Source organism: Zea mays, chromosome 4 (assembly GCF_902167145.1).
Source record: "Zea mays cultivar B73 chromosome 4, Zm-B73-REFERENCE-NAM-5.0, whole genome shotgun sequence".
In the NCBI taxonomy this organism is placed as follows: domain Eukaryota; kingdom Viridiplantae; phylum Streptophyta; class Magnoliopsida; order Poales; family Poaceae; genus Zea; species Zea mays.
In genome coordinates this window covers 247065135-247092783 of record NC_050099.1, presented here as the reverse complement: position 1 = coordinate 247092783, position 27649 = coordinate 247065135, and the positions used below count along the sequence as shown (strand labels likewise).

Sequence of the window (27649 nt, the reverse complement as noted above, 5' to 3'; positions counted from 1 at the left end):
TCATCAGCAGAAGGCTCAGGCTGATTGGTTTGGCTAGGGCGCCTCGGGCGAGTACTGACAGGTTTCTGAACATCCAAAGTTGTATCAACCTCCGGAAGGGACACCACTGCCAATGAACCAGCAGGAGCAGCGTCGGAAGAATCCTCAGCTAGCAGATCAAGCATGGCATTTATATCTGCATCACTAGGGTTCAGGGGCACCTCAAAATGGACTTGCCTTTCGTCATCAGGAATCTCCCCAAGCGAAGCAACCAAAGCACTGATTTCTTCAGCAGAGGGTCGCACTCTAAGGCCCAAATTGCCATCAGTCACAGGAGGATTTGACACGAAAAGGGTGAAGGCTTTGGGAGGAGGCAAGTTCCAGACCGAGTATGCCACTGGAGCACCAACATTGGACACCTTGCCCCTGAGAATCATTTCAAGTCGGCTCACCAAATCTGCAGAAGGGATTCTCCTGTTGGTAACCCGAGTTGAGTCGGCTAGCCCTCGATACAGATAAGCTGGGTAGGCCCTATCTTTCAGTGGCTGAATGTTCTTGAAAACAAAGTCAGTGACCACAGCTTCAGCAGTTAGACCTCTCTCTTTCAGCAGTCCAACCTCAGCTAGCAACACACCCGCCTCAGCTACCTCCTCATCTGTGGGAGACTCGGTCCAGCTTGGGGTGCGAACGTCTGGCTGTCTTCCCGACCGGGAGGGGAGAGAATTTCCATAATTATCAACTATGAACCACTCTAGACGCCACCCCTTAATACTGTCTTTAAGGGGAATCTCAAGATACTCAATCTTTCGCCCGCGACGCATCTCCAAACTGGCACCTCCGACCAACTGATGTTGTCCCCCGGCCATCCCAGGGCGACAATGATACAGGTATTTCCATAAGCCGAAATGCGGCAGCACGCCAAGAAAGGCTTCGCATAAGTGAACGAAGATGGAGATTTGCAGAATTGAGTTAGGGTTCAGATGGGTCAGGTTAATGTGGTAGAAATCAAGGAGACCGCGGAAAAAGGGAGAGATGGGAAGGCCAAGGCCGCGGAGAAGAAAAGGGGCGTAAACTACAGACTCGTGGGTATCCTCTGTCGGGACAGTAGTCCCGTGGCAAATCCGCCAAGAACAGAGTTCCCGCGGAGGAAGAACCCCGATGGACACGAGATGGAGGAGTTCAGCTTCGGAAATGATGGACATATGGTTACCTGCGAAAGGCAACTGGCTGTTGGGGTCGATCGGAGGGATCACCGCAGCAGACGAGCTTGCAGTCTTCCTCTTGGGCGCCATCTCGATTTCACCAGCGAGCAGAGAAGGAGGCGAATGGCGGAGAGGATTCGGAAGCGGGAATGCAAGAACTAGGGCACGGAAAGCAAAGGCGGCTGAAAGCGCAGCTCTTATGGGATATTCTCGAGCCAGATACCGTTTCAAAAAGTGCCCAATCATCACCCGGCGGTTATTTCCAAAACCCCAGCATGCCACGTGGTCATCCGGCAGTTATTTCCAAAAAGCCGATGCGCCACCTCATCACTCGGTTATCATCCTCAAAATAGCTCATGCGGCCTGCTATCACTCGGCGTTGCCTCTAAAACGCTGATCTCGTGTTCAATCGCTCGGCATTACTTCTAAAATGCCGACGGCGACCTTCAATCACTCGGCGTTGCCTCTAAAACGCTGATCTCGTGTTCAATCGCTCGGCATTACTTCTAAAATGCCGACGTCGACCTTCAATCGCTCGGCACTACTTCTAAAATGCCGACGGCGACCTTCAATCACTCGGCGTTGACTCTAAAACGCTGATCTCGTGTTCAATCGCTCGGCATTACTTCTAAAATGCCGACGTCGACCTTCAATCACTCAGCGCTGCCTCTAAAACGCTGATCTCGTGTTCAATCGCTCGGCATTACTTCTAAAATGCCGACGTCGACCTTCAGTCGCTCGGCATTACTTCTAAAACTTCGACACATACTTCAAGATTACTCGGCAGCTACTTCTGGAAGCGTCAGTGTGATGCCCAAGTTATTCATCTACTGTCTCAAAAGAATCAGTTTTGTAATCAAGCAAAGCAAGAAGAAGCCAACGTCATTCTTTCATTAAGGGAAGACAATAAGCTTACAAATCAACTCTTTGCGAGTTGATGCTTCCCTACTATTACTACATTACATTACTACTACTACTATACTACGCTATACTACTCTACATTACTACTACATTATTCTAACTACACTATACTAATATCTAAAGACCAGTGGCGTTTAGCCACTGGCCTTGCTGCTGCTGCCGCCGCCGCCGCCTCTGGTGCTGCCCTTGCTCTCGTCGTCGCCGCCGCTGCCCCCGCCGCTGCCATCACCGTCGCCGTCGCCACCGTCGTCGTCGTCGCTGTCGTCGTCGTCCTCGTCCTCGCCGCCGTCCGAGTCCTCCTCATCCGAGGAGTACTCCGACTCATCCGAGCCCTCGAGCCCGGAGCGCTCGACGGCCCGGATGTACGTCCAGACTTCCGCGGCAATCCCCTGGGAGTCGTCTGAATCATCAGACGATGCCGGGGGAGAGACGGGAGCCGGAGACCCCTCGGACTCGGAGGAGAACTCCTCCTCCGAGTATTCCGAGTCGCCGAAGTCCTCCGACGGAGGAGTCGGCTCGCGCTTGCGTTTGTTACTCTTGCCCATGGCGGAAGCAGACGGGAGAGAAGAGAAGGATGCAGTAAAGAACAACGAAGAGATGTGAAAAAACCAGAGGGGCAACGTCGTTATTTATAGAAGGGAAAGGCAACCGCTCACCTCCAACCGTGATCACTGAACAGTCGCAAAGCATTCAATAAGCACTTCCACCCGTCTGAAGACACGACAGGCGGCTGACGCCGTTTCATGCAACACTACACCCATTGGGACTCCAGTCAACAGCGCAAAGGATATGATTACACTCGCCGTCCCATCACATTACTACTCAGAAGCAGCCGGCTAAAACACTCAGCGTACCAAGCCGTCCCTTGCCCATACCCATTGGGGGGGACGCCCAGGAATTATCAGTATATTTTTCAAAATGGTCACATCTGTGCAGAGCACGCAGTGAATGCTTCAAGACAAAAATGAGATATCAGTGAGAGTTAGAGGGAAGCCAAATATAGCCAGTGGAGTACAAAATATGGTCGACAGAAACGACTTGAAGACTAGACAGAGAACGTCCATCAAATGTCCAATCAGTCACAGAGCAAATAAATTGCACTGCCTAGCAAGATATGGATGGATTGCGAACTCGGCTGCAAAAGACAAAATAATGCTGACCTCCAAAGCATAATGCAAATAGCTCCATGCCAATTTTTACAAACGAAAGGGATAATTTTCAGCAAAGAGGCACGAAAGGAAGACCTTCGAATGGATTATCCTTAAAAAATCCATTTGAAGACCGGGGGCTACACCCATTGGGTGCACCTCCGGTGCACCCCATGGATTATCATACCAAGCCGAGATAGTGCCGACTTCTAATGCGTGGGACAAGATTAAAAGACCAACCCTCAACCAAGATGCAGGAGCACAAATGGAGATAATTTCGGGGGAAGACCTTCGAGTAGATTATTTTCTAAAATCTACTCAAAGCTCGGGGGCTACACCCATTGGGTGCACCTCCGGTGCACCCAATGAAGTTCAGAATCCTACAAATTGAAATGCCGACCTCTAAGGCACAAGCATGAAACTAAGCTTCGGTCAAATGAGTGATCGGAGCAAGAGAAGACAGCAGGAAGTCATTTTTCTTCAAAACACCCGCAAGTTGGACCTGGGATCTTTGGGCTGATTACCTCTAAATTAACCCAAAGATCGGGGGCTTGTGGGGGATAGATATCCCCCGGGTCCACTAAAGGAGTAAAAGACCTCACGAAAGGCCCAAGGGCCCAATAAATCGTAAGGTCATTCTTTCGTGGGCCTGGGGAGAAACAACCAACAAAGCAGAGCGACGTGAGACCGGATTGGTGCAAACCCGGACGGCCCACAACGTCGAGCGAGTAAATCGCAACAGAGACCCGACTTTCCCGCGCTGAAGCCCCCATGCAACGGAGCCATGCGAGGATAAGTCGGCGAGGGTTACGTAGGGATAGACTCAAGAGGTTCACTATCTTTTAGCTACTTGTTGCTATCTTATCCACGTGTACTGCCCCACGGTCGAGTATATAAGGCCTAGGGGGCACCCCTTCAGATCGATCGACCTTTTACTTAGCCATCCCCGTCAACTCTCTGTATTCTTAATCCGGAGAGCTCTCTTATAACCGCATCCACCAAGCATACTCACCAGGACGTAGGGTGTTACGCATCTCTAAGCGGCCCGAACCTGTAAACCTTGTCCACTGTCCCTCGTGCGATCGGCACGAACCATTTTGCTACAGTTGTCGACACCATCCTACTCCTAAAACACCTTGAGGGGCAATCCCGGGTGTGCGGTCGGACCCAAAACACCGACAGACCCCGATGGTCGTGAGATCCCTTGAAATGGATACCGACCCATTTAGACCAAAGAGTGATGATGAGAAATCATTGGGACCTGAAGTTCCTTACCTTAGCGCTATTGGAGCACTGATGTACCTTGCGAATTGCACCAGGCCTGATATTGCATTCGCGGTAAATCTACTAGCTAGATACAGTGCAAACCCAACCAGAAGACATTGGGTAGGTGTTAAGACTATACTTAGATACCTCAAAGGCACTCAAGATCTTGGCCTGTTTTTCCCAAAGAATCAGGACCAGACTATGGTGGGCTATGCTGATGCTGGATATCAGCCAGATCCCCATAATGGTATATCTCATATTGGCTTTGTATTTCTATGTGGTGGCACTGCTGTATCCTGGAGATCGTGCAAACAGACATTAGTAACGACGTCTAACCACTCATAAATAATCTCACTATATGAAGCCGCACGAGAATGTGCTTGGCTACGACGGATGACTAACTACATCCAGAAGTCATGTGGTTATAACACCGTAAATACCCCCACCATTATCTATGAAGATAATGCTGCATGTGTTGCACAAATGGAAACGGGCTATATTAAGAGCAATATGACTAAGCATATCTGTCCTAAGTATTTTTATCCTCATGAACTCCAGAACGAGGGTGAGGTAAAAATCCTGCAAGTCAAGTCTTGTGATAATCTGGCTGATTTATTCACTAAATCCTTACCTGCAGTCACATTCAGAAAATGTGTACGAGGTATAGGGATGAGGCATTTGAGAGACCTGCAGGGTTCAGGGGGAGATCACCTCTGAATTTCAGCCCTTACAATTCGACCTGAAGATCGTATATTATACACCTTGAAGGTTATAGTTGTCCTGAAGACACATGTTGTACTCTTTTTTCCATTGTGAGTTTTCCTGAAGTTTCTCACAGATGGTTTTTAACGAGGCAACAAGTGCAATACAACGAGTGACACTATGCTCTCTTTCTCCATTTTTTTCCCACTGGGTTTTTCGGAGTTTTGATGAGACATAAGTTGTCACGGTATTCGCCCAAGGGGGAGTGTTGAGAAACCCTAAAAGAGGTTTAATGGGCTAATACCGAAACTGCCCTTAGAGGATACACAGGTTATATATATGTACTCATACCCCTCATAATAAAGAGAGACAGAAAGAGTTTCCATCCACTGTGTCTCTTATTCCTCTTTGTGTTGGGTTGCTGGGAAGGGAGCGGGCTTCTACAACTTCCCACGTCCCTACTGCTGTTGGGAGGGTTCGGAGTCTAGATCGGGGATCTGCGACAACTACGTTGTTCAACAAACCTTACTCAACGCAGAGACGATCTAGGGTACGCAGCGCTGGTGGGGAGTGAGATTCCGGCGATCCGCCGGCCGAGCAGCGGGGCCCAGCGCCGGTTAAAAATCAGTCCAATTATACCTTTTCTCAGCCCAAAGTAAAGAATTGTAAAGCGCTACGCCCAGCTACATGCAGCCAAAAAACCTACGGCCGGCCCAATTAAGAGGGTGTTTGGTTTCTATGGACTAATGTTTAGTCCCTTCATTTTTATCCATTTTAGTCTATAAATTGCCAAATATAGAAATTAAAATAGAATTTAGTTTCTATATTTGACAATTTTAAAACTAAAATGGAATAAAATATAGAGACTAAAAATTAATCTCTAGGAACCAAACACCCCCTAAACTAATTATTTATCTCGCAGGCTGCTCAGCCTCCTGCCTCCTGCCGACCCACTACAAATGGTTAATAATACGCCACGTCAGGCGGGAATATTCAAGCATTAAAAAGTCGGGCCAGCAAGAAAGAAAAAAAAACCACAACAAGAGAGAGAGAGAGAGACAGAGAGAGAGAGACTGCCAACGAGGCGAAGCAGCCGGCCAATCTAGCATCAGCGCGCGGGGTCTGAGAGCAGAGCGGCAGGGCGCCATGGCGGCATCGGTGGCGCTGAGCAGCGGGCACCGGATGCCGGCGGTGGGGCTGGGCGTGTGGCGGATGGAGAAGGCGGACATCCGCGGCCTCATCCACACAGCGCTCCGCGTCGGCTACCGCCACCTGGACTGCGCCGGTAAGCGAAAAGTCCCCGGAACCCGCCCACCGCGAATCGCCGCCCCTGTCCGTGCTGGCATCACCATACGGATCGGATCGGATGGGTAGTTAGGTCGAGGTCGAATTGCTGAATGTTTCTTTCCATGCCCTTGTGAGTGTTTTTTGTGTCCATCACTCTTAAAGTTTTTCTAGACATGACAAACACTAGGTCTGTGAGTGGTAGTGTGGTACTGCCATGCTTAGATAGCGTGCACTGTAATGTACATGGCTGAAATTTCTTTGGCAGTCATGGAATATCCAATTATGAATCGAAGATCTAGTGTCCTAACATTTGATAATATATTGCATTGGCTATCTGGTACTACCAATGGTGCAGGCATGCTTGGGCAGTGCCAACTGCTGTGGATTAGCGAGAATGTGATATTTCTCTTGGTAATTACTGAATGTTTCTTTCAGTGCCACAAGAGTGCCTGTGTGTCAGTTAGACAGTCGCTGCTCCGTTTGTCTTGATAAACACTTGATTCATATTCATAGTACGAATGATACTGTGCTGTCCATGGCTAAGATTTCTTTCTCAATCGTGGACTATGCTAATATGGTTCTCCTTTTCTACTTGGTAATTTACTGTCTGTGTGCATGGTGACTTGGTCTGCAGCTGACTACCAGAACGAAGCTGAAGTTGGTGACGCGCTCGCAGAGGCATTCCAGACCGGACTCGTCAAGCGGGAGGACCTGTTCATCACAACCAAGGTTATATCTGAATTACAGAACGCTGCCTTTCTGTGTTCTGCAGAACTGCCCTCTCCAAAATAGACGCGACCATTAAAATCATGCACAGTGAATTGGTTGAAAGGATTGCAGCGGTTGGTTTCCCAATCATACTTAGCATGGTGTTACCATGTATTTTAGTGTATATTAGGAATTGTTATGGTGTCGTACTGTCGTGGCCTGTCCAGCATGTGTGTCATCAGAACCCTGGTATCACTAAGGGTCCGTTCGGTTATCACGGAACGATGGTATGAAACTATTTCTAACCGGATTGCTTGTCTAATTTATATAAGGTTTGATTAGCTGGAAGCTTGGAACGGTTCTAGGGTGCATTCCCGGACAACCGAACGGACCTAGAACACCTGGTTTTGACTCAACCAGGATGTCACTCGGTCTCTTAATTAGCAGATATTTCTGAGTTCCCATTCTACTGCATTTTTTTTGCCAGCTCTGTTCCATAATCTTCATGAGAATTAAAGCTTGGCTCTGTTCTCATCGCAGCTGTGGAACTCAGACCATGGGCATGTGCTTGAAGCCTGCAAGGACAGCCTGAAGAAGCTGCAGCTAGACTATCTCGACCTCTACCTCATCCATTTCCCAGTAGCCACTCGGCACACCGGTAAGTTCCTCGCCCTCTGCTCTCTGCATAACAATTAGAAAGATCATCCACTTGCTACCTCACCGAAACGTGTGTTTCTCCCAGGAGTCGGCACGACTTCTAGCGCTCTGGGTGACGATGGCGTGCTGGACATCGACACCACTATCTCCCTGGAAACGACATGGCACGCGATGGAAGAGCTTGTTTCCATGGGGCTGGTGCGCAGCATTGGAATCAGGTAGAAATTTTCTTGCTTCCTTTTTTTTTTGCCCCCCTGGTCTTGGAGTTTTCCAGCCTACGTACTTTTCATGCTAGAGGGAGTCGCTTCTCGCTTTTACAGCAAATAGTAATACTGGGGCAATTGTCGAGTGACTGGTGCAGCAACTACGACATCTTCCTCACCAGAGACTGCCTGGCCTACGCCAAGATAAAGCCGGCGGTGAACCAGATCGAGACGCACCCCTACTTCCAGCGCGACTCACTTGTCAAGTTCTGCCAGAAGCACGGGATCTGCGTGACCGCGCACACCCCGCTGGGTGGCTCCACCGCCAACGCCGAGTGGTTCGGGACGGTCTCGTGCCTGGACGACCCTGTCATCAAGGTGGTTGCCATTTCGAATCTGTCCATCGTCAGTTCTGGTGCCAATGCGGTCTGCTAACCTTGCCATTGTGGTTATTGTGGCAACGATCTGCAGAGCTTGGCTGATAAGTACGGCAAGACGCCGGCGCAGCTCGTCCTCCGCTGGGGTCTGCAGCGGGACACGGTGGTGATCCCCAAGACCTCCAAGGTGGAGAGGCTGCAGGAGAACTTTGACGTCTTCGGTTTCGACATCTCCGGCGAGGACATGGAGAGGATGAAGGCCATCGACCGGAAGTACCGGACTAACCAGCCTGCCAAGTTCTGGGGCATCGACCTCTATGCTTAGCTTTTAGTTCGGTTGCGTTGCGTCGCGTACTCGCGTGCTGCGTCTCTCGGCCCCCCCAGACAAGACAGCATCAATAATGAGGATACCCTCAGACGGCATCAGTCAAAGTCATGAGGATCTCAGACAGCATCTTCCATCACATGTGACGGTGTGAGGTTGATGGTAGGGTTTGGTATCCCCACGTGTCCCTCTCTCTTTCAGCTCAGCTAATCATCACCATGTAGACTACGCAGTGTTTGCCTCCGATTATTTACTGTTTTTCTTCCTTACAAATCCGTACATATCTTTACTGGTAGGTTGAACAATTTGCTGACATTTTTTTTTTGCAACCGCGCCTCTGCACGTTTTTTATTAAGAAAGAAGAGCAAAACTGAGCGGTACATATATAGGTCATTAATTCATAACGAATGCTCACGAGTCACGGTCACGGCCGCTATTCTATGAGCAACTTCAAAAGTCTCTTTATATTCTTTCTAATATATATAAATAGAGATTTTATATATAAATATCTCCCAACAACTTATCTAAATAACTATTTAAATATAGTCATCTTATATTTTAAATTTCTCGCTAGTCAAATATAGAAAACGTGAATGACTTTCTAAAGTTCAAACAAGATATATAAATGTTGTTGGAGATAAAAGATATAGAAAGTAGTTTTAATATAAATGACTTTTAAATGATAATTTACAAAGTAAAATTTAGAAAGACTCTCTCAGATGCTACCATCCTTCGTTTCTTTGGATAAAATATTATATCAAGAGTAATTAAAACATCATTATAATGCCCATTTGTATGTCACAATATTAAACATCATTATAGTTAAAACAAATCTCATGGTCTCCGGTACATGTCCATTCGGATGGTTTTTTAGGCTGGCTCCAGCAAAGGACTCTAAAGGCTCTTTTACCCTAAATATAGAGGATCAAACAATTATCTACGCTCTCTAGTAGCGTCCCTTAAACGGTTCTCTAAATTTAAAGAACGATGTTGAATTATCTATATATAGAGTTTCTCTAAACGGTTCTTTATCTATTTGAATACTTTAAATAACCGGTTTAGCAAAACTAAAATATGTATAATACATTTGAGAGTACGAAAAATACGTATATATAAAAATAAAAAAATAAAAATGTCTCTAATATAGATATTTGTGTATAGAGGACGTTATTTATTGGACCTTGTTGGAGAGAAATGAGATATAGATGATGAAATCTTTTAGAGCAGACTGTAAATGACAAATATAGAGGATGTATATAGAAGACGATGTTGGAGACAACCTTAACCCTTGACCTACCGAGTCCCAATTAAGGCTTAGTTTGTTTGAGAGCAAGAGTAATAGAGATGATTGAGACTATTCAAATGAATATTTGAATAGTGGAGGATTCTAATCCCCTCAATCCCTTCATTACTTTTTGCTTCCAAATAAGCCCTTAAGATCTAATTTGGTTACTTTTGGATTGAAGTGGTTTCGAGGGATTGAAGAGCGTTTAAATCTCCAATAAATTAAAAATTCTCACAATACATGCCAATTCACTCTAACCCCTCTCATTACCAGAGTACCCAAACTAGACCTAAACAACGGGCAAATTCAGATGAACTTTCAACATCCTCATCTGATTCTGGCACAACGAATCAGTGGTAAGGTACCTGCCCCTTACTGGCATTTGGCATGTGGCATCCAATTTTCGCTGTTAAACAACAAATGTTTGGAATCAGATAAATTTTCGCTGTATACACATTATGTTCCATCAGTTCACGATAAATCGTAAATACAAACAAACCGGTAATACTACTATTTATATCTATATACTTAGATTATGAATTGTCTCATCTGCCGCCATACACGAACGAGGTGGCTGCAGCTTCGCAGCCACAAGACGACGATGCCACAGTTGGCAAGAAAAACAGCAGTACGGGTTTCAGGATTAAGCACCAGTTCCTAGCCATTAACCATTAACCATCAACCAACTCGCACAAAGCACATGTCCGCCAGGGCAAATCGAGAGGCGAGCAGCAGGCTCAGATTGGCCATCTCTATGAACCTGATGTGTACGTGTATCTCGTCTGAATCCCCTCCAGTAGCTCTACAAGTTTCCCTGCGACGAATCAAGCAACAAAAAAGCTTATTGCAATGTGCTTTTATATGGAACACAGATACATGGAAGGTGTGAACAAGGCGTACATACCTGTAAGGAAGCCAATCAATGGCACCGGATTCAGAACCTGTTCAGCCTTCAGGAGGTGACGCCTGTCAGGACACAATGCAGGCATGAGCATACAATGTTCAATTTCAATCGAGCAATGGACATCTTAGGGGTAGGGGCTAAGAAAAGGGTGTTCATTACTTGCTGTAACTGGCAAAGAAAGGATCTCTCATCACATAAAGAGCCCACATCATCTTTCGCCTTTTCAACTGATAGAATCGAACCAAAAGAATAGCTAGTTCAGCGACGGTAAGGATAAATTACAACATATTTTAAGTATTTAACTAGTTAGAGAACTGAAGTCAACTTGCCTCATCCCTCTCAGCAGAACTGAGCTGATGCACTTTTCCTAATCTGTGATTCATATCGGTTGCATGGGAATGGACGCCTAGACTTGTGAGTTCCACAGCTAGCGACACTAGCCACGGGGTCCACGATTTTATTCCAAACTTTCTGATCAGAAGTACATATACAAGTGGCCTGAATATGTGAACAACCTCCCCTAAAACAAACAAGCGCCCAGTACCGCCTTTAGCAGACCAAATACTTGCCAAAGTTGGCTTCTCGGCAACCATCACTGCACAGTGCAGAAGGTTTAACTCGCTATAAGAACAGAAAAAACATAGACCCAGAAGTATCAAGTAGAAATATCAAGATAATTAACTAGATAAAAGTCAATTTTTGGCCCTTGGACCTGAACTATCATGAGGGTCCCATTTTAGCCCCAAGCCCAAATAACAGGTAGTTTTTGCCCTTCAGCTGTTTTGAAGCTGATTTTTGCTGACATGGTGATGGTTTCACCATGTCAGCAGTAGATCTAAATACCACGTAGGATGGTTTCACCATTAAATTCGGTTCTCAATTTCATCTCAATCTAGTGAATGGTTGTGCATAATATAAACCCATCCTACATGGCAAAACCATCGCCATGTCAGCAAAAACCAGTTTCAAAAAACCTGAAGGGCCAAGTTGTGTGCTATTTTGAGTTTGCGGACCAAAATCAGACTATCATGATAGGTACAGGACAACATTGGAACTTCTTCGTAGTTTAAAATTTATTACCAGTTGGCTCAGGAGTAGGTTGGAGCCTCCGAATCCACATAGGATCAGACATCATCTTTGCGTTCTCACCAAATTTGTTCAAAGCAGCTACTGCTCTTTTCTCAAGACTCTTAGATACAAATCCATTTTTACCATCCAGACCCTTGGCCATAGTTTTGTGACCATTTTCTGCATGTCCATCCATCGGATAGATGGCTGGTACTCCATTACCATTTACTCCATAACTATTTTCAAGAACGGTCACCTCTTCTTCATTTACCACCTCCCCTCCTTGTAAGAGCATCTTGTATCCACTCTCCCGAAAAGCAGCTAACCTGACACCTGCTCTGAAATATTGCATAATTGTTATGATTTTGTCTGACGCTGAACAACACCAGTTAGATATGCAACTAACCAAAAAAAAGTAACAGCCTTACTTCACTGCTTCTGTAACAGCAAGAAAGCTCCACTTGCGATCATCGCCAACAAAGTGCTGGGCAGCAACCTCAACAACCGCCTCCACATCCTTTAGTACAGAGACAACAAGACCCCATGGGATAGATTGTTCCTTGGAGGCAAATGAGTGATTCTCAGTGGGCGCATCAATTATGTGCTGATTGACAGAACTCACAATACCCAGTAGTGCATATACTGTTCAGACAATGAAGTATGTGTTAATGTGAAGAAATCAAGTATATACCACTCAAAATATGTTGGCCCTTGATCACCCTGCACAGGTGAGCAATCAGCTCACTCTCACGACTCACAGCTAGGTAGAAGATGAGCTGAGGCGAGAACAGAGCATACACTCAGCACACATGTAGGCACTGAATGTGTATCAAACTGAACTACTTCCTCTATTACATTGTCTAGTATATATACAAGTCTAGTACCGACTATATAGTACGCTAGTACATGGCTTGGCTCAGCCCCCAACTACTAATACATGGCTGATGTATGCCACTACATAGTTGGTCAATTGCCATACTCCTACAGTACTCTAGATGGGCAGCAAGAGCCAACCAATAAACGAACTATCTGATGCAGCAAAAGATCAAAACGAGCAGCAGCTTGTCTTATAAATAGACTTCTCTCAATCAAAACTGTAAACAATGTCTTTGGTTCTTGAAAACATTACTATATCAGTATGCATATGTTACAAACAGAACAAAATATTGATTTATTGCATAGGGGATTGAATCACCTAGACAAAATTATAGTAAATTCAAGAGCTAATCTCTGCAATTTCTTCTCAGATTAGTATCAAAATAGTTGGGAAAACAAACAGTGTGCAATTACATATTTTTGGTAATAGCAATTAATTTGATTCCCTGATAAATAATACCTTGAAGCAAAACATATATGCTCAATACAGAAATATTAAACACTAAGGCTTATTCAGATTGGTCAGTGAAACATATTCCAATGGTCTCTTACGTCCAATAGCACAAAATGAGCATACAACACTAGTAATTCTTTTTAGGTAAGGATAAAAATGCGAACACAAATTCTGAAATAAGCTTAATCACTCTAGTGCTAAGCCCACCCTAGGCAGCTACACATGACTATATGAGTTCCATAGAAATAGATGGCCTGATAGGAACAAATATCATTTATTTCCTTTATGAGATAACTCACATAGCGACCATGGTAGCATACTGGACTTCTGGTACCTAGGTGCTTTAGAGCAATATCAAACAGGACAGGATGGTTTGCAGTTTGCACTTGGGTGGTAGTGTAACAAACAGATTATTTTGGCACAATAATATGGATCACATTTTGGCCTCAACCACTAAAGATCATGTATCACTCTGTGCATGCCGACAAGAGATTGCAGGGACCTAGGAAATCATTTATAGTAACGGTAACACCAATATAGGAAACATTACCCAATAGGAAATACAGTTGCCAATTTTTTGCTGTTATATGTTCCCTATATAATGTCACTTATTAATAATTATGGAAAAAAGGGGGCTTTGACACGTGAAATCACAAGCAACATGCACTCGTCAACTTCACACGCCTGTCATTCATATATCTTAACAGTCACTAGGAAATGCAGGATATCACAAGATACATGAGCTATGCCTCTTTATAACAATTTCAGCAAATTCTACTTCTAGCAGCTCACACCTCACAAGTATATTTGCAGCATGGAAGTTGCACATCCTATTTCGAAATCATACCAGCTCACACAGTTTGATAAGCTTAAATGCTTGCAATCACAAAGATAAGAAACTGGTAAAGCTCAAAATCCAAATCTATGAGACACCAAACATATGTGTGACCAGCAAACATATGTGTGACCAGCAAACATATGTGTGACCAGCAATATATTCAGATAGCAAAAACCACACAATGGAACTAAATGTTACTCCCAACTGAAGGAAGAATCCTTGAGATCACCTGCTTCCGGTGCGATCTCAGAGTTGGCGAAGCGCTCGGGGAGTATCCATGTGAGCCCCTGAAAAGATTTGAAGCAAGCATAAGCAAAGTGGCAACTCCTAGGCCTCATATATCATATCGATTAGCTAAACCAGCTGCGATACAGAATCTGCAACCTCAAGTCCTCAAGACAAGCACCAGAAACGTAGAGCAGAACCAAGAGAAATTTGCAAAGGAAACGCGAAACCAGTACTCATCCGTGGACCGTGGTAAGGAACAGGGCATGGTGTCGCAAGGACGAGCGGAATCACATGAATTCGCGCACGACCCAACCGAACCGAGTAGAGTAACCCACGACCAACCACGAGACCGTGCGATTCAAGTTCAACGAACCCGAGGCGAGGCACGCATCCCTACTAGCAAGCGCATCACCGGCCCCCACCACCAACCAACGGATAGCACGAAACGATTATGACGGAACGGAAGCAGAGCGGGAAGCGGGATCGGGGGAGTACGTTGGCGAGGGACTCGAGGGATCGGACGAGGTCCCTGTTCCTGCGCACCCAGAGCTTGTACGCCTCCATGGCGGCTGGCAGCGGCGTCGGCGACGACTACGCTGGTTCGGCCGCCACCGCCTCTTCCCCACGCAGAAGCTGCGGAAGAGGACGGAAGAGCGGCAGCTGGCGGAGGAGGTGAGGACGATGCCCCTGGGATCGGGGTCAGATGCGGACGGAATCGCCGCGAGGCGGCCGCGGAGGAGGTGGGGGCGGCGGTCGGGATGGGGAGGATTGGCGCTCTCTCTAGTAAAGACGGTGTGACCTGTGACGGCGTCAGATTGGTAAACTGGTTAGCCTGACTGGTGGGGCCGCATGCGAAGCGGATTGGAGTTGAAGGTCCGTTTCTCCATGTGAATTGAGTGGATTTAATTTCTAAACAAGTCAAAAAATATAGTTTTTTTCAATCTCATTCAATTCACATAGATATGAATAATCGAATATAGTTTATCAATTGCTAATTAATTTTATACTAATTTAACACTAGAAAAGAGTAATAACACTCATAATTTCATATATCACATCAATTAAAATCCTAAATTAACATAGTTTATCACCTATTTGTCCATCCAATACAAGTGTAGTCTTTGTTTTGATGATAAATACTAGCTCATTCGAACTAACGAGTTAGCTCGTTAACGAACTGAGTTAAAATGCTAGCTCAGCTCATGACAAAATTAAAATGATCCGAATCAAGCTAACCACGAGTTACGAATATTTTGTTTAGCTCTACCATTAATAGAGATCACGACTGTCTCCAGTAATATGCAGCTTCGGAGCGAATCAACCCGTATAACTAACGCATGTTTTTAATCACTTAAATAACTTAAATGTATATTATTTCATATCAAATATTAATGTTAAAAGAGTAAATACAATGTTGACCTCATATTCTCAGACTGTGACGTCATGTTCTAAGAGAAAAGTGTCAACCTCTTCGTTGTAATTGTATTCTAATCTAATCATCATGTAATTGTATTCTAATATAATCATCACAGCGTGAGACGGACGAACATACAAAAAAGTAGTGGTGGTTTTGACGTCTACTTGCTGTTTATTAATAGACCAAAGAAAAAATAGAGTCCCGTCAATTTAGAGGCTCTATGCACAGGCACAACTCACACTTGCCCCATCGATGGATAAAGATAAGATTATTCGCTTCAGATGAAAGCTAGTTGTTTAGACTGTTATATGTGCCATATATAGAGACAAAATACTGTAGAAGCGGTAAAAGTTAATATAAATTAAAACCAAACAAACATACTAAAAAATAATTACAAAAGTTGTATGATGTGTTTAAAGCCAAGCGAATATGCTGATAAAAATTGCAAAAAAAGTTGTATGCTGCGTAGCTCTCACTCTGTTTACTTGGGCCCTGTTTGTTTATGGTTTTTTTCAGAAAAACTGATCCGAAAAAAACTGAACCAAACATACCGTTTTTTGGCCATCCGCTCCACTTTCAACAAGAACATATTTTTTATTTAATATTTTTTTAAAAAATATGTACCTTTATGTCTCTAGATGTTTTAAATTTTAGTCATGATCTATTTAATTTTCTTAAGCGTGTTAGGGTCAGTGGTGTAACTATTTAGCTTTACGTAGCTACAGTTTCTCACATGTCATTACAAGTCGTGATTTAATAAATTTATATAATACATGTACGGACTAGTGACGGAACTATTTAGCTCTTTGTACCTATCGTACCTTACATACCATTTGAAGTCGTGATTTATTTAATTTTCCCGAGACATATTAGAGTTAGAATTAATGGCCAGACCATTTAGCTTTACGCACATATAGATTTTCACATGACATATATTGTTTCACGTAACATCCATGTATGTATATCGCTAGGTCAATCAAACATGTTGCTTCAAATGGTTCAAAGACTGAGCGATAGTACAAATGTACAATAGCTATTTTTTGTTTTTTTAGTCTGTACAATATCAGCATCAATTCAAGGTAAAATAATCTAATATATCATAAATAAAAACCATTGCAACATGGCATGATCGTTTCTACCACCGATATAGACAAAGAAATAGAGGAATAGGCCAAAACTCGGTTGGCGGTCTGTCTGGTTCGTTGTCTAACTTAACATAATTTATTCACCTTTTTATCTAAAATTAGTTCTTCAATTCGAATAGACTGACCTTAGAGCAACTCCAAAAACCTAGCTAAATCTATTAGTATAGGTAAAAATAGAAAATTGGTGATTAAAATATGATCCAACAAACTCTTCATCTTACTCACTAGTCTATCCTGTTTGGTATCACATCCACGCCGCTAGGCATATTTGCCACGTCCACCGCCTCGCCATCTCCCTCATGTGTGTGCTCCACCATCTCCCTCATGTGTGTGCTCCACTTCCTGCACACCCTCCTGCCATCGAGATGTGCTATGATTTGAATATCGATAGATAATTTAGAGAGTATGTGTTTAGATAGCTATCTTTTTTTTTTTACTATTCTCATAAAATTTTAAATTTAGCTAAGATTATATCTAGGTTCTTAGAGTCATAAAACTTTAAATTTAGCTAAAATTATATTTAGACTCTTGGAGATATTTTTATATAAAGTGTGACATAATTAGGGACGAACACCCCAACATTTGGAAGCAGTTTAGCGCCACTGATAACGGTGTCGTGTTTTATGGTGCCAAGCACCGAGCTGCCTGCCACATTACCACGTCTGCCGCCAGGAAAATCGCAGCCCACATATATTTTGTTGGCATATTTTCTTTTTTAAAAAACTAAATAGTAAAAAATTCGGCAATAGAACCAGGCATCCAAAATCTCTGCTGCAGCTGCTTCAGCTTGCATGGCCAACAAACCGTGCATGAGCACGAACTCACTCGGCGTCCACCCCAAGTCCTCATCAGAAAGGAAGAAAGACCATGACGTGCATCGGCGGCAAGCACACCATACCAGGACCAACTTATCAACCAGAGAAGCCGCCGTCTCTCCTCTCTCTCCAGCCATCATACAGGTTCAAGAGAGGCCAGTGCCGACACCTACATAGCTACTAGTCTACTACTAGGTCTCCCATGGCACAAGGATCTCTGGATCACATTTCTCATCTCATTTCTCTACGCAGCAAAAAAAAGTCGGAGAAAAAAGCTGCACTGCATGGTGGACATGAGGCACTCCAGCTTAGTCATACTATAGAGTAACACACATAACTCAACGGCCGCCCAGACGGGGGTACTCGCCGGCCCCAAGCATCGCGGCTGCTACCGTAATTTACAGAGGGAGCAGGGGAGGGGAAACGGTTCATCCATCCATCCATATCCTGCTAGGCGTGCTCGAGGTCCCTGAAGTAGTCGTGCTCGAGGGCGGCGCGGGCGGTGATCCTCTTGCTGGGATCTAGACGCAGCATCTTCTGCACAGAGGCGGTGGGGGGGCAAGGTCAAGTCAGCGACATCAAGGTACAGAGTACTAGACACCATAATACGATCACACATAATTCGGGGCAGTGAAACATGAAAGCCTAGCATAAGCAAATAATGCAACCCATCTATCCAGTCTGATCATGTTCTGTGGCAATGACACACAGCAAATCAGCACGTGGACGTGTAAAACGAAAATAGCTGACACTTCTGCTATAAATCTGGACAAACATTCGTCCAGACTCATAACTAAAATGTTTGTCCAGATTCATTGCTAAAGTGTCAGCTATTTTCGAACAGAGGGGATTACATAGAAAGGATGGAATTCAATTCAACCCTACTACTACTGGCAGTTGTACAAAAAGCAACGCGGTTTCAAATAACATGGTGTTAAAATAACAGCACTAGGACGCTGCTAGCCTGCTATGCAATGTCTGCAAGGTGCAGCCTCAGTAACGCAAGGGTTTTAAGTGCATGGAGACACGACCACAATAAATTAAAAGGGTAAAAACTTGTCACTAGGTTTTAATTTCCCACTTTTCCCAGTGGATGAATCCTTGGGTGACTCAAACGCAAACAGCTTTTTTCTAGCCTTCGTCTAAACCCACAAAGAAGGCCGTGCCTATGGGTCTCTAAATTTTACGCTATAAGATTCAAGGATCGGATTAGGAACGGGCCCTTATTTCTATTCATTTTTTAACTAAAATTTAGTTAGGGCCCTACCATTTTATGAAGAAGCATTTGGATCGCGATCCATTACCACCCCTAGCCGTGCCATCTACACTCACTAAGAAAACCCAATGTCATGGGCAAGAAGCAGAAGGCGATCTAGTAGACTATGGAAAAGCAGACATCATAAGTAAACACTAAACATAAGTAGAGAATACAAATAATTCATGAGTCGGACTTACAGATAGGAGATCGATTCCCGACGGTTCGAGTGTCGGGACCACCGTTGCAAGATCCTACAGCATGAACCTTGTTTTAGAGCCAAATACCGTAACCACTGTAATGTTGAATTACCCTCATACACAAGCAGAAAAGGAGATCCCAGACTTATCCATACAGATTAACAGGGCAGAACACGTCACAAGTTTTCATCCACACCGGCAACTCAAAACCCTATACCACTTGACCCACTGTTTGCAATAACGAAAAGGAACTTGTTTATTGCTTACCACAGGTGGCCACTTTGGGAAAGTTGACTTGTAATCAGGCAACGAAGCAACGCCTGGCCATGTTTCTTTAGTTGGAGTGCCCAAAATTCTGCATTGGTAGAAGAGAATCTCAAACATGCAACATGCAACAAACTAATTGAAGTTTGAACCAACACTTGTAAATAAGACCTGAAAATCTTAAACAGCTCATCGATCTCAGAGTCGCCAGGAAAAAGCGCCTTCTGGTTCACCATTTCAGCGAAAATGCAACCAACTGACCACACATCAACAGGGGTGGAATAATGCCTTGCACCGAGAAGGATTTCAGGCGCTCTATACCAAAGCGTCACCACCTAATAACAAGTTCAGTTCCAATTAAATGATCAAAATCTCAAAAGGAAAGGAGCACATGCGGAGCATCATGTAACAGTTCTATCATATGTAAATGCCAGCCCCAATGGTGTTTGTGCCAAGTCAAAGACAACACTAAATTTGAAATCACCCAAGAACAAGAACAATGTGACCTCTAGAAAAGAACTGCACTATTGCCAAGCAGAAGAGTGATTTTTCTAGAACTTTCCTTCTTAAAACAGCCTTTGCAGTTTCATACAAAATCCTACTAAGATATGTATATGCATAAGCATGTGTTCTGTTTTTAGCTTCGACACTTGCTCTGTCGTGTGCACAGGACGAAGTAAGCAATCCTAAGGCATACTACAGAAAAGCACACATGAATGACATTACCGGCAGTTACTAAATATCCTTCCCACAAATACGAAAGGCGCACAAATGAGTTGGACAGTGGTACTGGTACGCCATGAAAAGAAAAACACATGCATGCAGGCTAACAAACTGGTAATTATGATGTGTTATGATCACTACAACTGCAATATCGGTCTATCGCCAAGCACATGAGTGATTCTTTTAGAACTTCATTCTTAACATCCTTTCCAGTTTCATACAAAGGCCTATTTAGATATGTATTTCTCTTTCCATTTTGTATAGCTTCAATACTTGCTCTGTTGTATGCACAGGACAAAGTAAACAATCCTGAGGCAGACTACAGAAAAGCACATGTCAATGGCGTTGCTGGCAGTTACAAATAGTCTTCACACAAATACGAAAAGTGTGCAAGCCAGTCAGGCAGTGGTATCAGTACGCCATGACAAAAACACTAATGCATGTGACCCAACAAACTGAAACACTTGAAGAGTTATCCAACAAAGGCAACAACGAAAGCATTTTGCCACATTCATCAACAAGTAACGGCATTCATTTGCCAGGACTCAAACATGCCATGACAATTTTTCATCTACCGTGGCTTGTCTCAGGCAGAGTGGCAGACACCTTAAGTCAGCATGCCAGACCAATAACATGTTGCCCAGCTGTAAAATGTACCTTATGAGTAAAAGTCAGGACATGAATGCCGAACGCCCCTGCCAATCCAAAGTCAGTACTATCATCGATCCAAAGGCAACCTTAAATTCGAAATTACCAGAGAACACCGTGGTCTCATAAGAGCAAGTTTAATAATAGAGCCAACCGCTGGATGTAAGGATCTTTACAGCCTACCATTTAGCCGATTCATATGGCGGTCAGCTCTTCAGTATTAATGCAAGACTCCACTTGTCTCTCTCACAAAATTTTTTGATTCTCGTGTAAAAACTGGCTGTAAGTTTACAGACCACTTATCCTCTTCTCTCTCGTCCACCTCAGCATTTAGCCAGTTTATAGCCTTTTATTATAGAGAACGACTGTTATATAAGCAGTCCCTATATGCAAGCATGCAAGCAAACCATCTGATCTGTTGGATTATGATCCAACCACAGATGTAACAGTGGTTTGTTAGGATTTTTTTTATTATGAACGAGTGACCGCATTCATTTCCAGTAGGCTAATAAGCAATAACATGGCATGGCAATTTCCCAGCTACCGCGGATTGAACTCACGCAGCACCTCAAGCCAGCATACTACCAGACCGAGAGCGTGTCATCAGGGTGCGAAACGTACCTCATGAGTGAACGTCCGGACAGGGATGCCGAACGCCCTCGCCAGTCCAAAGTCCGCGAGCTTCAAGAGGTTGTTGCGGCGGTCAATCAGCAGGTTCTGCGGCTTCAGGTCGCGGTGGAGCACGCGGTGCGAGTGGCAGTAGGCGATGCCCCGCAGAATCTGGTAGAGGAAGGACTGCACGGCACAGGGGAGCATAGCGTGGCATTACAATTTGCAGTTCATATCTCACAACTACTACGATTCACAGTCCGTGGAGGAGGAGAGGCTGACTTTGACTATGCGGTGGTTCTTGAAGTCCGTGGAGGAGTCCATGTGCTTCTTGAGGTCGAGGTCGAGGTACTCGAAGACGAGGTAGATGCACTTGTCGTTGTGCACGACGTCCTGCAGCCTGCACGGCACGGGAGCGCGTGAGTGAGCAGCATAGCCGGGGGGGCCTGCACTCCGAACACAACCTGACTGGCAACGTACGTACCTGACGATGTTGCGGTGCTGCATCTCCTTGAGGAGGGAGATCTCGCGGATGGCGGTGGAGGGGACGCCCTCGTCCTCCTGCTCGAGGCGGATCTTCTTGAGCGCGATCGTCTCGTTGGTGTGGCGGTCCTTGCCCTTGTACACCACCCCGTACGTGCCCTCCCCGATCTTCTCCACCTTCTCGTACTGCGCCCGACCACCATTCCCGCCGCCCGCGTTACATTACCCATTACATACCAGTATACATACATACAGGGGTCGCTCGCCGCCGGCCGCCGCGCGCGACTGCGGACAGTCGAGGAGGAGGGGAAGGGAAGGGAAGCAATCGGAGATGGCGGGCGCGCTCACCTGGTCCATGGCGGGGCGATCCGGCCGGATCGGTCGGGAACGGGCGGCGGCGAGGGGAGGAGTGGTGGTGGTGGGTGGGGGACTGGACTGAGAGGCAGGGGTGGTGCTGGGGCGTGTGGACTCGAGTTGAGCCCGGGGTTGGCGTGGCGTGGGCCTGGAATCACTTGAGCAACTGGGTGGCTGTCTCGGCTCGCGGGTGTCGTCGATGTCAAAATAAATAAGATTTCAATTGAAATCAATCATGTCACGTGGCTCCCGCGGGCGGGCGGGCGGGCGCGCGTCACGCAAGTGCCGTGCCGCCATGTTAATTTTCGGCAACGGGACCCCAGTACCAGGTCACGTCTCTGGTCAGCTGGGCTAGGGCTGCAAAAAAAAAAGCTCGAGCTCGACGAGCTGGCTCGGGCTCGCAGCAGGTCGGTTCGGACTGGCTCGACGCTCCGAACGAGCCCGAGTCGAGCCTGTTTTTCTGGCTCGTGAAAAGAGCGAGCCAGCTCGGTTCGACTCGGTGCAGCTCGCGAGCTGGCTCGTGGCTCGACCCAACAACAATTTGTTACATAAAATCTTAATTAGCATATAATATTAATACCGAGTAGACAATTAATTTATGTTATTTGAGATTACTATAAAAAATAATCTATTTTATATATTATATTAGTGATATATCTATTTTACTAATTTAAAATATGTTATTTAAAATATTTTTAAGATTTTATATTATAATTTAGATAGCAGATTTAATTTTGTCGGCGTTTCGAGACAGGGGGGTCCCTAAGCCGACGAGTGAGTGTGCTGCGTGCCCCAGCCCAGATGGGTCGAGCGCGTGGGCGAGCGCGAAGGGGGGAGAGGCGAGGTGGCCGGAGCCGAGCGTGAGAGAGGTGGAAGTCCCGCGGCCTTCGTGTTCGTCCCGCGCCCAGGTCGGGTGCGCTTGCAGTAGGGGGGTTACAAGCGTCCACGCGGGTGAGGGAAGCGAGCGGCCCCAAGAGAGCCTCCCTTTTATAGTCGTAAGGAGAGGATCCAGGTGTACAATGGGGGGTGTAGCAGAGTGCTACGTGTCTAGCGGAGAGAGAGCTAGCGCCCTTGGTACATGCCAATGTGGCAGCCGGAGAGGTCTTGGCACCTTGCTGCCGTGATGTCGTGGCTGTCGGAGGTGCGACGGAGCCTGGCGGAGGGACAGCTGTTAGAGCGGTCGAGTCCTTGCTGACGTCGCCCTGCTTCCGTAAGAGAGCTGGGGGCCGCCGTCGTCACAGAGCTTGTGGAGTGCCATCATTGCCCATCCAGCGGAGCTGGCCGGATGGGACGCCGGTCTTGTTCTCCGTAACCCGAGTCGATTCGGGGTAGGACGATGATGGCGCCTCCTGTTGACGTGGCGGGCCTGTGCCCTAGGCAGGGTGACGTGGGGGCTCCTCCGAAGCCGAGGCTGAGTCTGTCTTCTGTTGCCGAGGCCGAGTCCGAGCCATGGGGTCGGGCGAGGCGGAGGTCGTTCGGCCGAGGCCAGGGAGGAGTCCGAGCCCTGGGGTCGGGCGAGGCGGAGTTTCGTCGTCTTCCGGGTCTTAGCCCGAGTCCGAGCCCTGGGGTCGGGCGGAGCGGAGTTCGCCGTCTTCCGGGTCTTAGCCCGAGTCTGAGCCCTGGGGTCGGGCGGAGCGGAGTTCGCCGTCTTCCGGGTCTTAGCCCGAGTCCGAGCCCTGGGGTCGGGCGGAGCGGAGTTCCGTCGTCTTCCGGGTCTTAGCCCGAGTCCGAGCCCTGGGGTCGGGCGGAGCGGAGTTCGCCGTCTTCCGGGTCTTAGCCCGAGTCCGAGCCCTGGGGTCGGGCGGAGCGGAGTTCGCCGTGGCGCCTTCGGCAAGGCCTGACTGCCTGTCAGATTCACTCTGTCGAGTGGCACCGTAGTCGGAGTGGCGCAGGCGGCGCTGTCCTTCTGTCAGACTGGTCAGTGGAGCGGTGGAGTGACGACGGTCACTTCGGCTCTGCCGGGGGGGGCGCGTGTCAGGATAAAGGTGTCAGGCCACCTTTGCGTTAAATGCTCCTGCAACTTGGTCAGTCGGTGTGGCGATTTAGTCAGGGTTGCTTCTGAGCGAAGCCAAGGCCTCGGGCGAGCCGGTGATGTGTCCGCCGTAAAAAGGGGGCCTCGGGCGAGACGGAAGTCTCTCGAGGTCGGCTGCCCTTGGCCGAGGCTAGGCTCGGGTGAAGCGTGATCGAGTCACTCGTGTGGACTGATCCCTGACTTAATCGTACCCATCAGGCCTTTGCAGCTTTACGCTGATGGGGGTTACCAGCTGAGAATTAGGCGTCTTGAGGGTACCCCTAATTATGGTCCCCGACAGTAGCCCCCGAGCCTCGAAGGGAGTGTTAGCACTCGCTTGGAGGCTTTCGTCGCACTTTTTTGCAAGGGGACCAGCCTTTCTCGGTTGCATTTTGTTCCGGTGGGTGCGCGCGAGCGCACCCGCCGGGTGTAGCCCCCGAGGCCTCGGAGGAGTGGTTACACTCCTTCAAGGTCTTAATACCTTGCGTAATGCTTTGGCTGGTCTGGTCGTTCCCTCATGCGAACTGGCCGTAGCCCGGGTGCACGGTCGGGGCCCAAGCTCTCGGGCTGGTATGTTGACGCTGTCAACGGTTTGGCCAGAGCCGGTTTTTGCGAGAGCAGCCCCCGAGCCTCTGCACAGGGCGAGAGGACGATCAGGGACAGACTCGACTTTTTACATACGCCCCTACGTCGCCTTTCCGCAAGGAGGAGGGGGGAGTGCGCCATGTTACCCTCGATGGGCACTGAACATGGTGTCTCCGGTGAGCTGCAAGCGGGTAATCCGAGTGGACGTCCGTGCCCCGTTCGTTGGGGGTCGGCTAGGGGCCTAGAGGCACGCCCAAAAGTACCTGCGGGTGATTTGCCGGACCCGGTCCCCTGGCGACGGGGTCCGAGGGCTCGATGCCTCCCTCCGATGGGATTCCGTTACAAGATCGTTCCTGCTGGTCTCGGAAATGTCCTAGGGTACCTCGGGAGCGCAGCCCGAGCCTCGGTTATGTATCGAACGTACCCCTGGTCATCCCTCGCTCGGTGTCTGAGGCGACTGTGAACCCTTCGGGGGCCAGCCTTCGAACCCCTGATCAGTAATGGGCGCGGAGCCCGAGTAGCCTGAGGCGGCCATGGAACCCTTCGGGGGGCTGGCCTTCGAACTCCTGACCAGTAGTGGGTGTCGGGCCCACGCGATCTGAGGCGACTGTTGAACCCTTCGGAGGGCCAGTCTTCGAACCCCTGATCAGTAGGGGGGGCTCGGAGCCCGGTTCCTTCGCGGAGAAGGATCCTTTTCGGGGTATCCCCCTTTCCCGGTCCCTGTTGCAAGAGATAGAGAAAGAGGAAAAAGGAAAAGGATACGAAATCGAACGACGTGGCGTACCTTTTCTGACGCGGTTATTACGGCGAAGGTGAAGCGTCGCGCGCTCCTCCCGTCAGAGGCGCCGCGTGTCCCGCCGCGGAGTTAATGCGACGGGGCGAGTGGTTGGCGGGGCGGCCGTTACGCGTGCGCGAGCCGTTCGAGGAACGGGTCACGGGTGCACCGTCTTCACGCCGTGGGAGGAGGCTCTCTTGCTGTCCCAGGATGAGACGTGAGCCTGGCTGACGACGTGACTGCTGCGCCCGCCCGCCTGCCACCGCCATTACTGCCGGCCCACTTTCGGTCGCTTTGACCAACGCGCCAGGCTGGCGCTGCTGGGTCGCCTCGAGTCGCGGCATAGGCTTCGCAACCGAAGAGGCGCGACGGTGGCCCAAGTGGCGGTGCGGTTGCCTGTATGCAGCAACTGGCGCGTCGGTTGCTTGACGCGTGGGCCTGGGCTTCCAAGCTGCCGCGTCAGAAGTCGGAGAAGCGCGTCCACCTGGCGCGGTTGCATGCCGCCTGCATGGCTGCCCGCCCCTTCCGCCCGTTGGTCTGGGCAAAAGTGGGGGGTCGCTCGTAACCGCTGGGCGGTCGTGCGCACCACGCGCGGCGGTTTGGCTTCTTCTGCCCTAAGCCGGTTTGCATGACAGGCGGGACCCAGCCCCCGAGTCGCAGGGGAGGGTCTTGGAGCGCGTTGGAGAAGACTCAGCCCGCGGCGTCTGGGGGCGCACGTAGGGAGAGTTGCCTTTAAAAGGAGGGAGACTCCTTTCAGAAAGCAACCATGTCTTCTTCCTCCCTTATGCGTCGTGTCTTTCCATCTTCCAAGCCCCCGGATGGGGGGTATCCGCCGTCTTTCCGCCTCCTCGTTGGAGGAACGCAACTCCATGGGAGTTGGTACCTCTCAGCCATCGTTCAACTTCAAGGATTTTCATCCGTTTGTGATGGCACCTTGAATGCCAGTGTTTTTGTTCATTGCGGCTGTCGAGGCCTGAACATGTATGTAATTTCGGCACGGAGCCGTGTTTTTCCTCATTTTCGAGCGCTAAGTCTCGCCTGTTGATTATCTGAACCGCTTTACCAAGCATGAGTCGCCCCGTGTCAAGGTGACGAGTGAGGTATCCGTATCCCGGAGGCGTAGGAATCCCTCGGCCCGATCGGCCTTGTTGTCTGGGGCTCCTCTAGCTTAGTTAAAGAGACCCCTCGGCCGCCCTTCGATGAGCCGAGGCCAGGGGTAGCGATATCAGTATGAACAGAGGCGGAGTTGGCTCGAGAATGGGAACCTGGTTGGCCGGAGCCTAGCCGTGTTGTCCGTCAGCGGAGCCGACGCCAAAGTCGATCAGCCGAGGCCTCGGGTCGGGCTGGCGCCCTTGGAAGCCGGTTGGCCGAGGCCCCAGGGGTAACCGGCCGAGCCGCCTGCTCAGGCCGGATTCCCGGAGGAGTCCCTGGACCGCGTCACCGTCCGAGGCTGGGTCGGACTTTGCTGAAGACGTCGTCGATGCCGAGGGTGCTACGTCTCCCTTCAGCGTGAAGATCCGAGCCTACAGGATCAGATCGTCTTGTAGCGTGTGCCTTCTACGGCCGCCGAGGCCAGAAAAACACACCCTCGCCGTGCTTGCGAAGCTGCGTCTTTTTTTTCTCTTGTTTCGAGCATCTGGACTCTCTGTCGGTAACAGGGATGTTTGTGTGAGCGAGAGTTGCTTCTCGCGGAAGGGACGAGTGAGGTATCCGTATCCCAGAGGCGTGGGAATCCCTCGGCTCGGTCGGCCTTGCCGCTTACGCGTACTTTCACCCGTCCATGAGGCCCTGTCCCCGACTCAGTCGAGAAAGCTTGAAGGACTGCTTCGGCAGGAGAGCTTCCGAACGTGAAGACTTGTTCGGTCCACGGAGTCGCTTTATCCGAGCGCGAGTTACTTATCGCAGAAGGTGATGAGTGAGGTATCCGTATCCCGGAG

General features: G+C 48.0%; 3 protein-coding genes across 3 annotated transcripts; 1 reads left to right on the top strand and 2 right to left on the bottom strand.

Moving 5' to 3' along the window:
• Positions 1-6254: 6254 nt before the first annotated feature.
• Positions 6255-9090, top strand: LOC100282728 (NADP-dependent D-sorbitol-6-phosphate dehydrogenase). The gene is made up of 6 exons (NM_001155927.2): positions 6255-6503; positions 7140-7234; positions 7754-7871; positions 7956-8088; positions 8232-8451; positions 8545-9090. The coding sequence occupies exons 1-6, from the start codon at positions 6365-6367 to the stop codon at positions 8773-8775; spliced, it is 936 nt and encodes a 311-aa protein (NP_001149399.2). The 5' UTR covers positions 6255-6364; the 3' UTR covers positions 8776-9090.
• A 1455-nt stretch (positions 9091-10545) lies between these two features.
• LOC100192524 (uncharacterized) lies at positions 10546-15066 on the bottom strand. The gene is made up of 8 exons (NM_001137744.1): positions 14924-15066; positions 14430-14487; positions 12461-12674; positions 12045-12370; positions 11294-11559; positions 11124-11191; positions 10965-11026; positions 10546-10874 (listed from the first exon to the last, which is right to left on the bottom strand). The coding sequence occupies exons 1-8, from the start codon at positions 14990-14992 to the stop codon at positions 10813-10815; spliced, it is 1125 nt and encodes a 374-aa protein (NP_001131216.1). The 5' UTR covers positions 14993-15066; the 3' UTR covers positions 10546-10812.
• A 2780-nt stretch (positions 15067-17846) lies between these two features.
• On the bottom strand, positions 17847-22518 carry LOC100273306 (uncharacterized). The gene is made up of 8 exons (NM_001147747.2): positions 22336-22518; positions 21989-22173; positions 21787-21904; positions 21517-21690; positions 19696-19859; positions 19528-19615; positions 19261-19314; positions 17847-18342 (listed from the first exon to the last, which is right to left on the bottom strand). The coding sequence occupies exons 1-8, from the start codon at positions 22342-22344 to the stop codon at positions 18256-18258; spliced, it is 879 nt and encodes a 292-aa protein (NP_001141219.2). The 5' UTR covers positions 22345-22518; the 3' UTR covers positions 17847-18255.
• Between the last annotated feature and the right edge of the window lie 5131 nt (positions 22519-27649).

What these genes read in the sequence shown, in the direction of transcription:
- LOC100273306 (NM_001147747.2), bottom strand. An exon ending in CAGCACCGCAACATCGTCAG is followed by an intron (nt 21,905 to 21,988) that starts GTACGTACGTTG and finishes CGTGCCGTGCAG; the next exon opens with GCTGCAGGACGTCGTGCACA. An exon ending in TCCGGACGTTCACTCATGAG is followed by an intron (nt 19,860 to 21,516) that starts GTACGTTTCGCA and finishes ACTTGTTATTAG; the next exon opens with GTGGTGACGCTTTGGTATAG.
- LOC100282728 (NM_001155927.2), top strand. Translation starts at nt 6,365, where the DNA reads ATGGCGGCATCGGTGGCGCTGAGCAGCGGGCACCGGATGCCGGCGGTG. An exon ending in ACCTGTTCATCACAACCAAG is followed by an intron (nt 7,235 to 7,753) that starts GTTATATCTGAA and finishes TTCTCATCGCAG; the next exon opens with CTGTGGAACTCAGACCATGG. An exon ending in TGGACGACCCTGTCATCAAG is followed by an intron (nt 8,452 to 8,544) that starts GTGGTTGCCATT and finishes AACGATCTGCAG; the next exon opens with AGCTTGGCTGATAAGTACGG.
- LOC100192524 (NM_001137744.1), bottom strand. Translation starts at nt 14,992, where the DNA reads ATGGAGGCGTACAAGCTCTGGGTGCGCAGGAACAGGGACCTCGTCCGA. An exon ending in GCTGTTACAGAAGCAGTGAA is followed by an intron (nt 12,371 to 12,460) that starts GTAAGGCTGTTA and finishes GCAATATTTCAG; the next exon opens with AGCAGGTGTCAGGTTAGCTG. An exon ending in TTCTTTGCCAGTTACAGCAA is followed by an intron (nt 11,027 to 11,123) that starts GTAATGAACACC and finishes GTGTCCTGACAG; the next exon opens with GCGTCACCTCCTGAAGGCTG.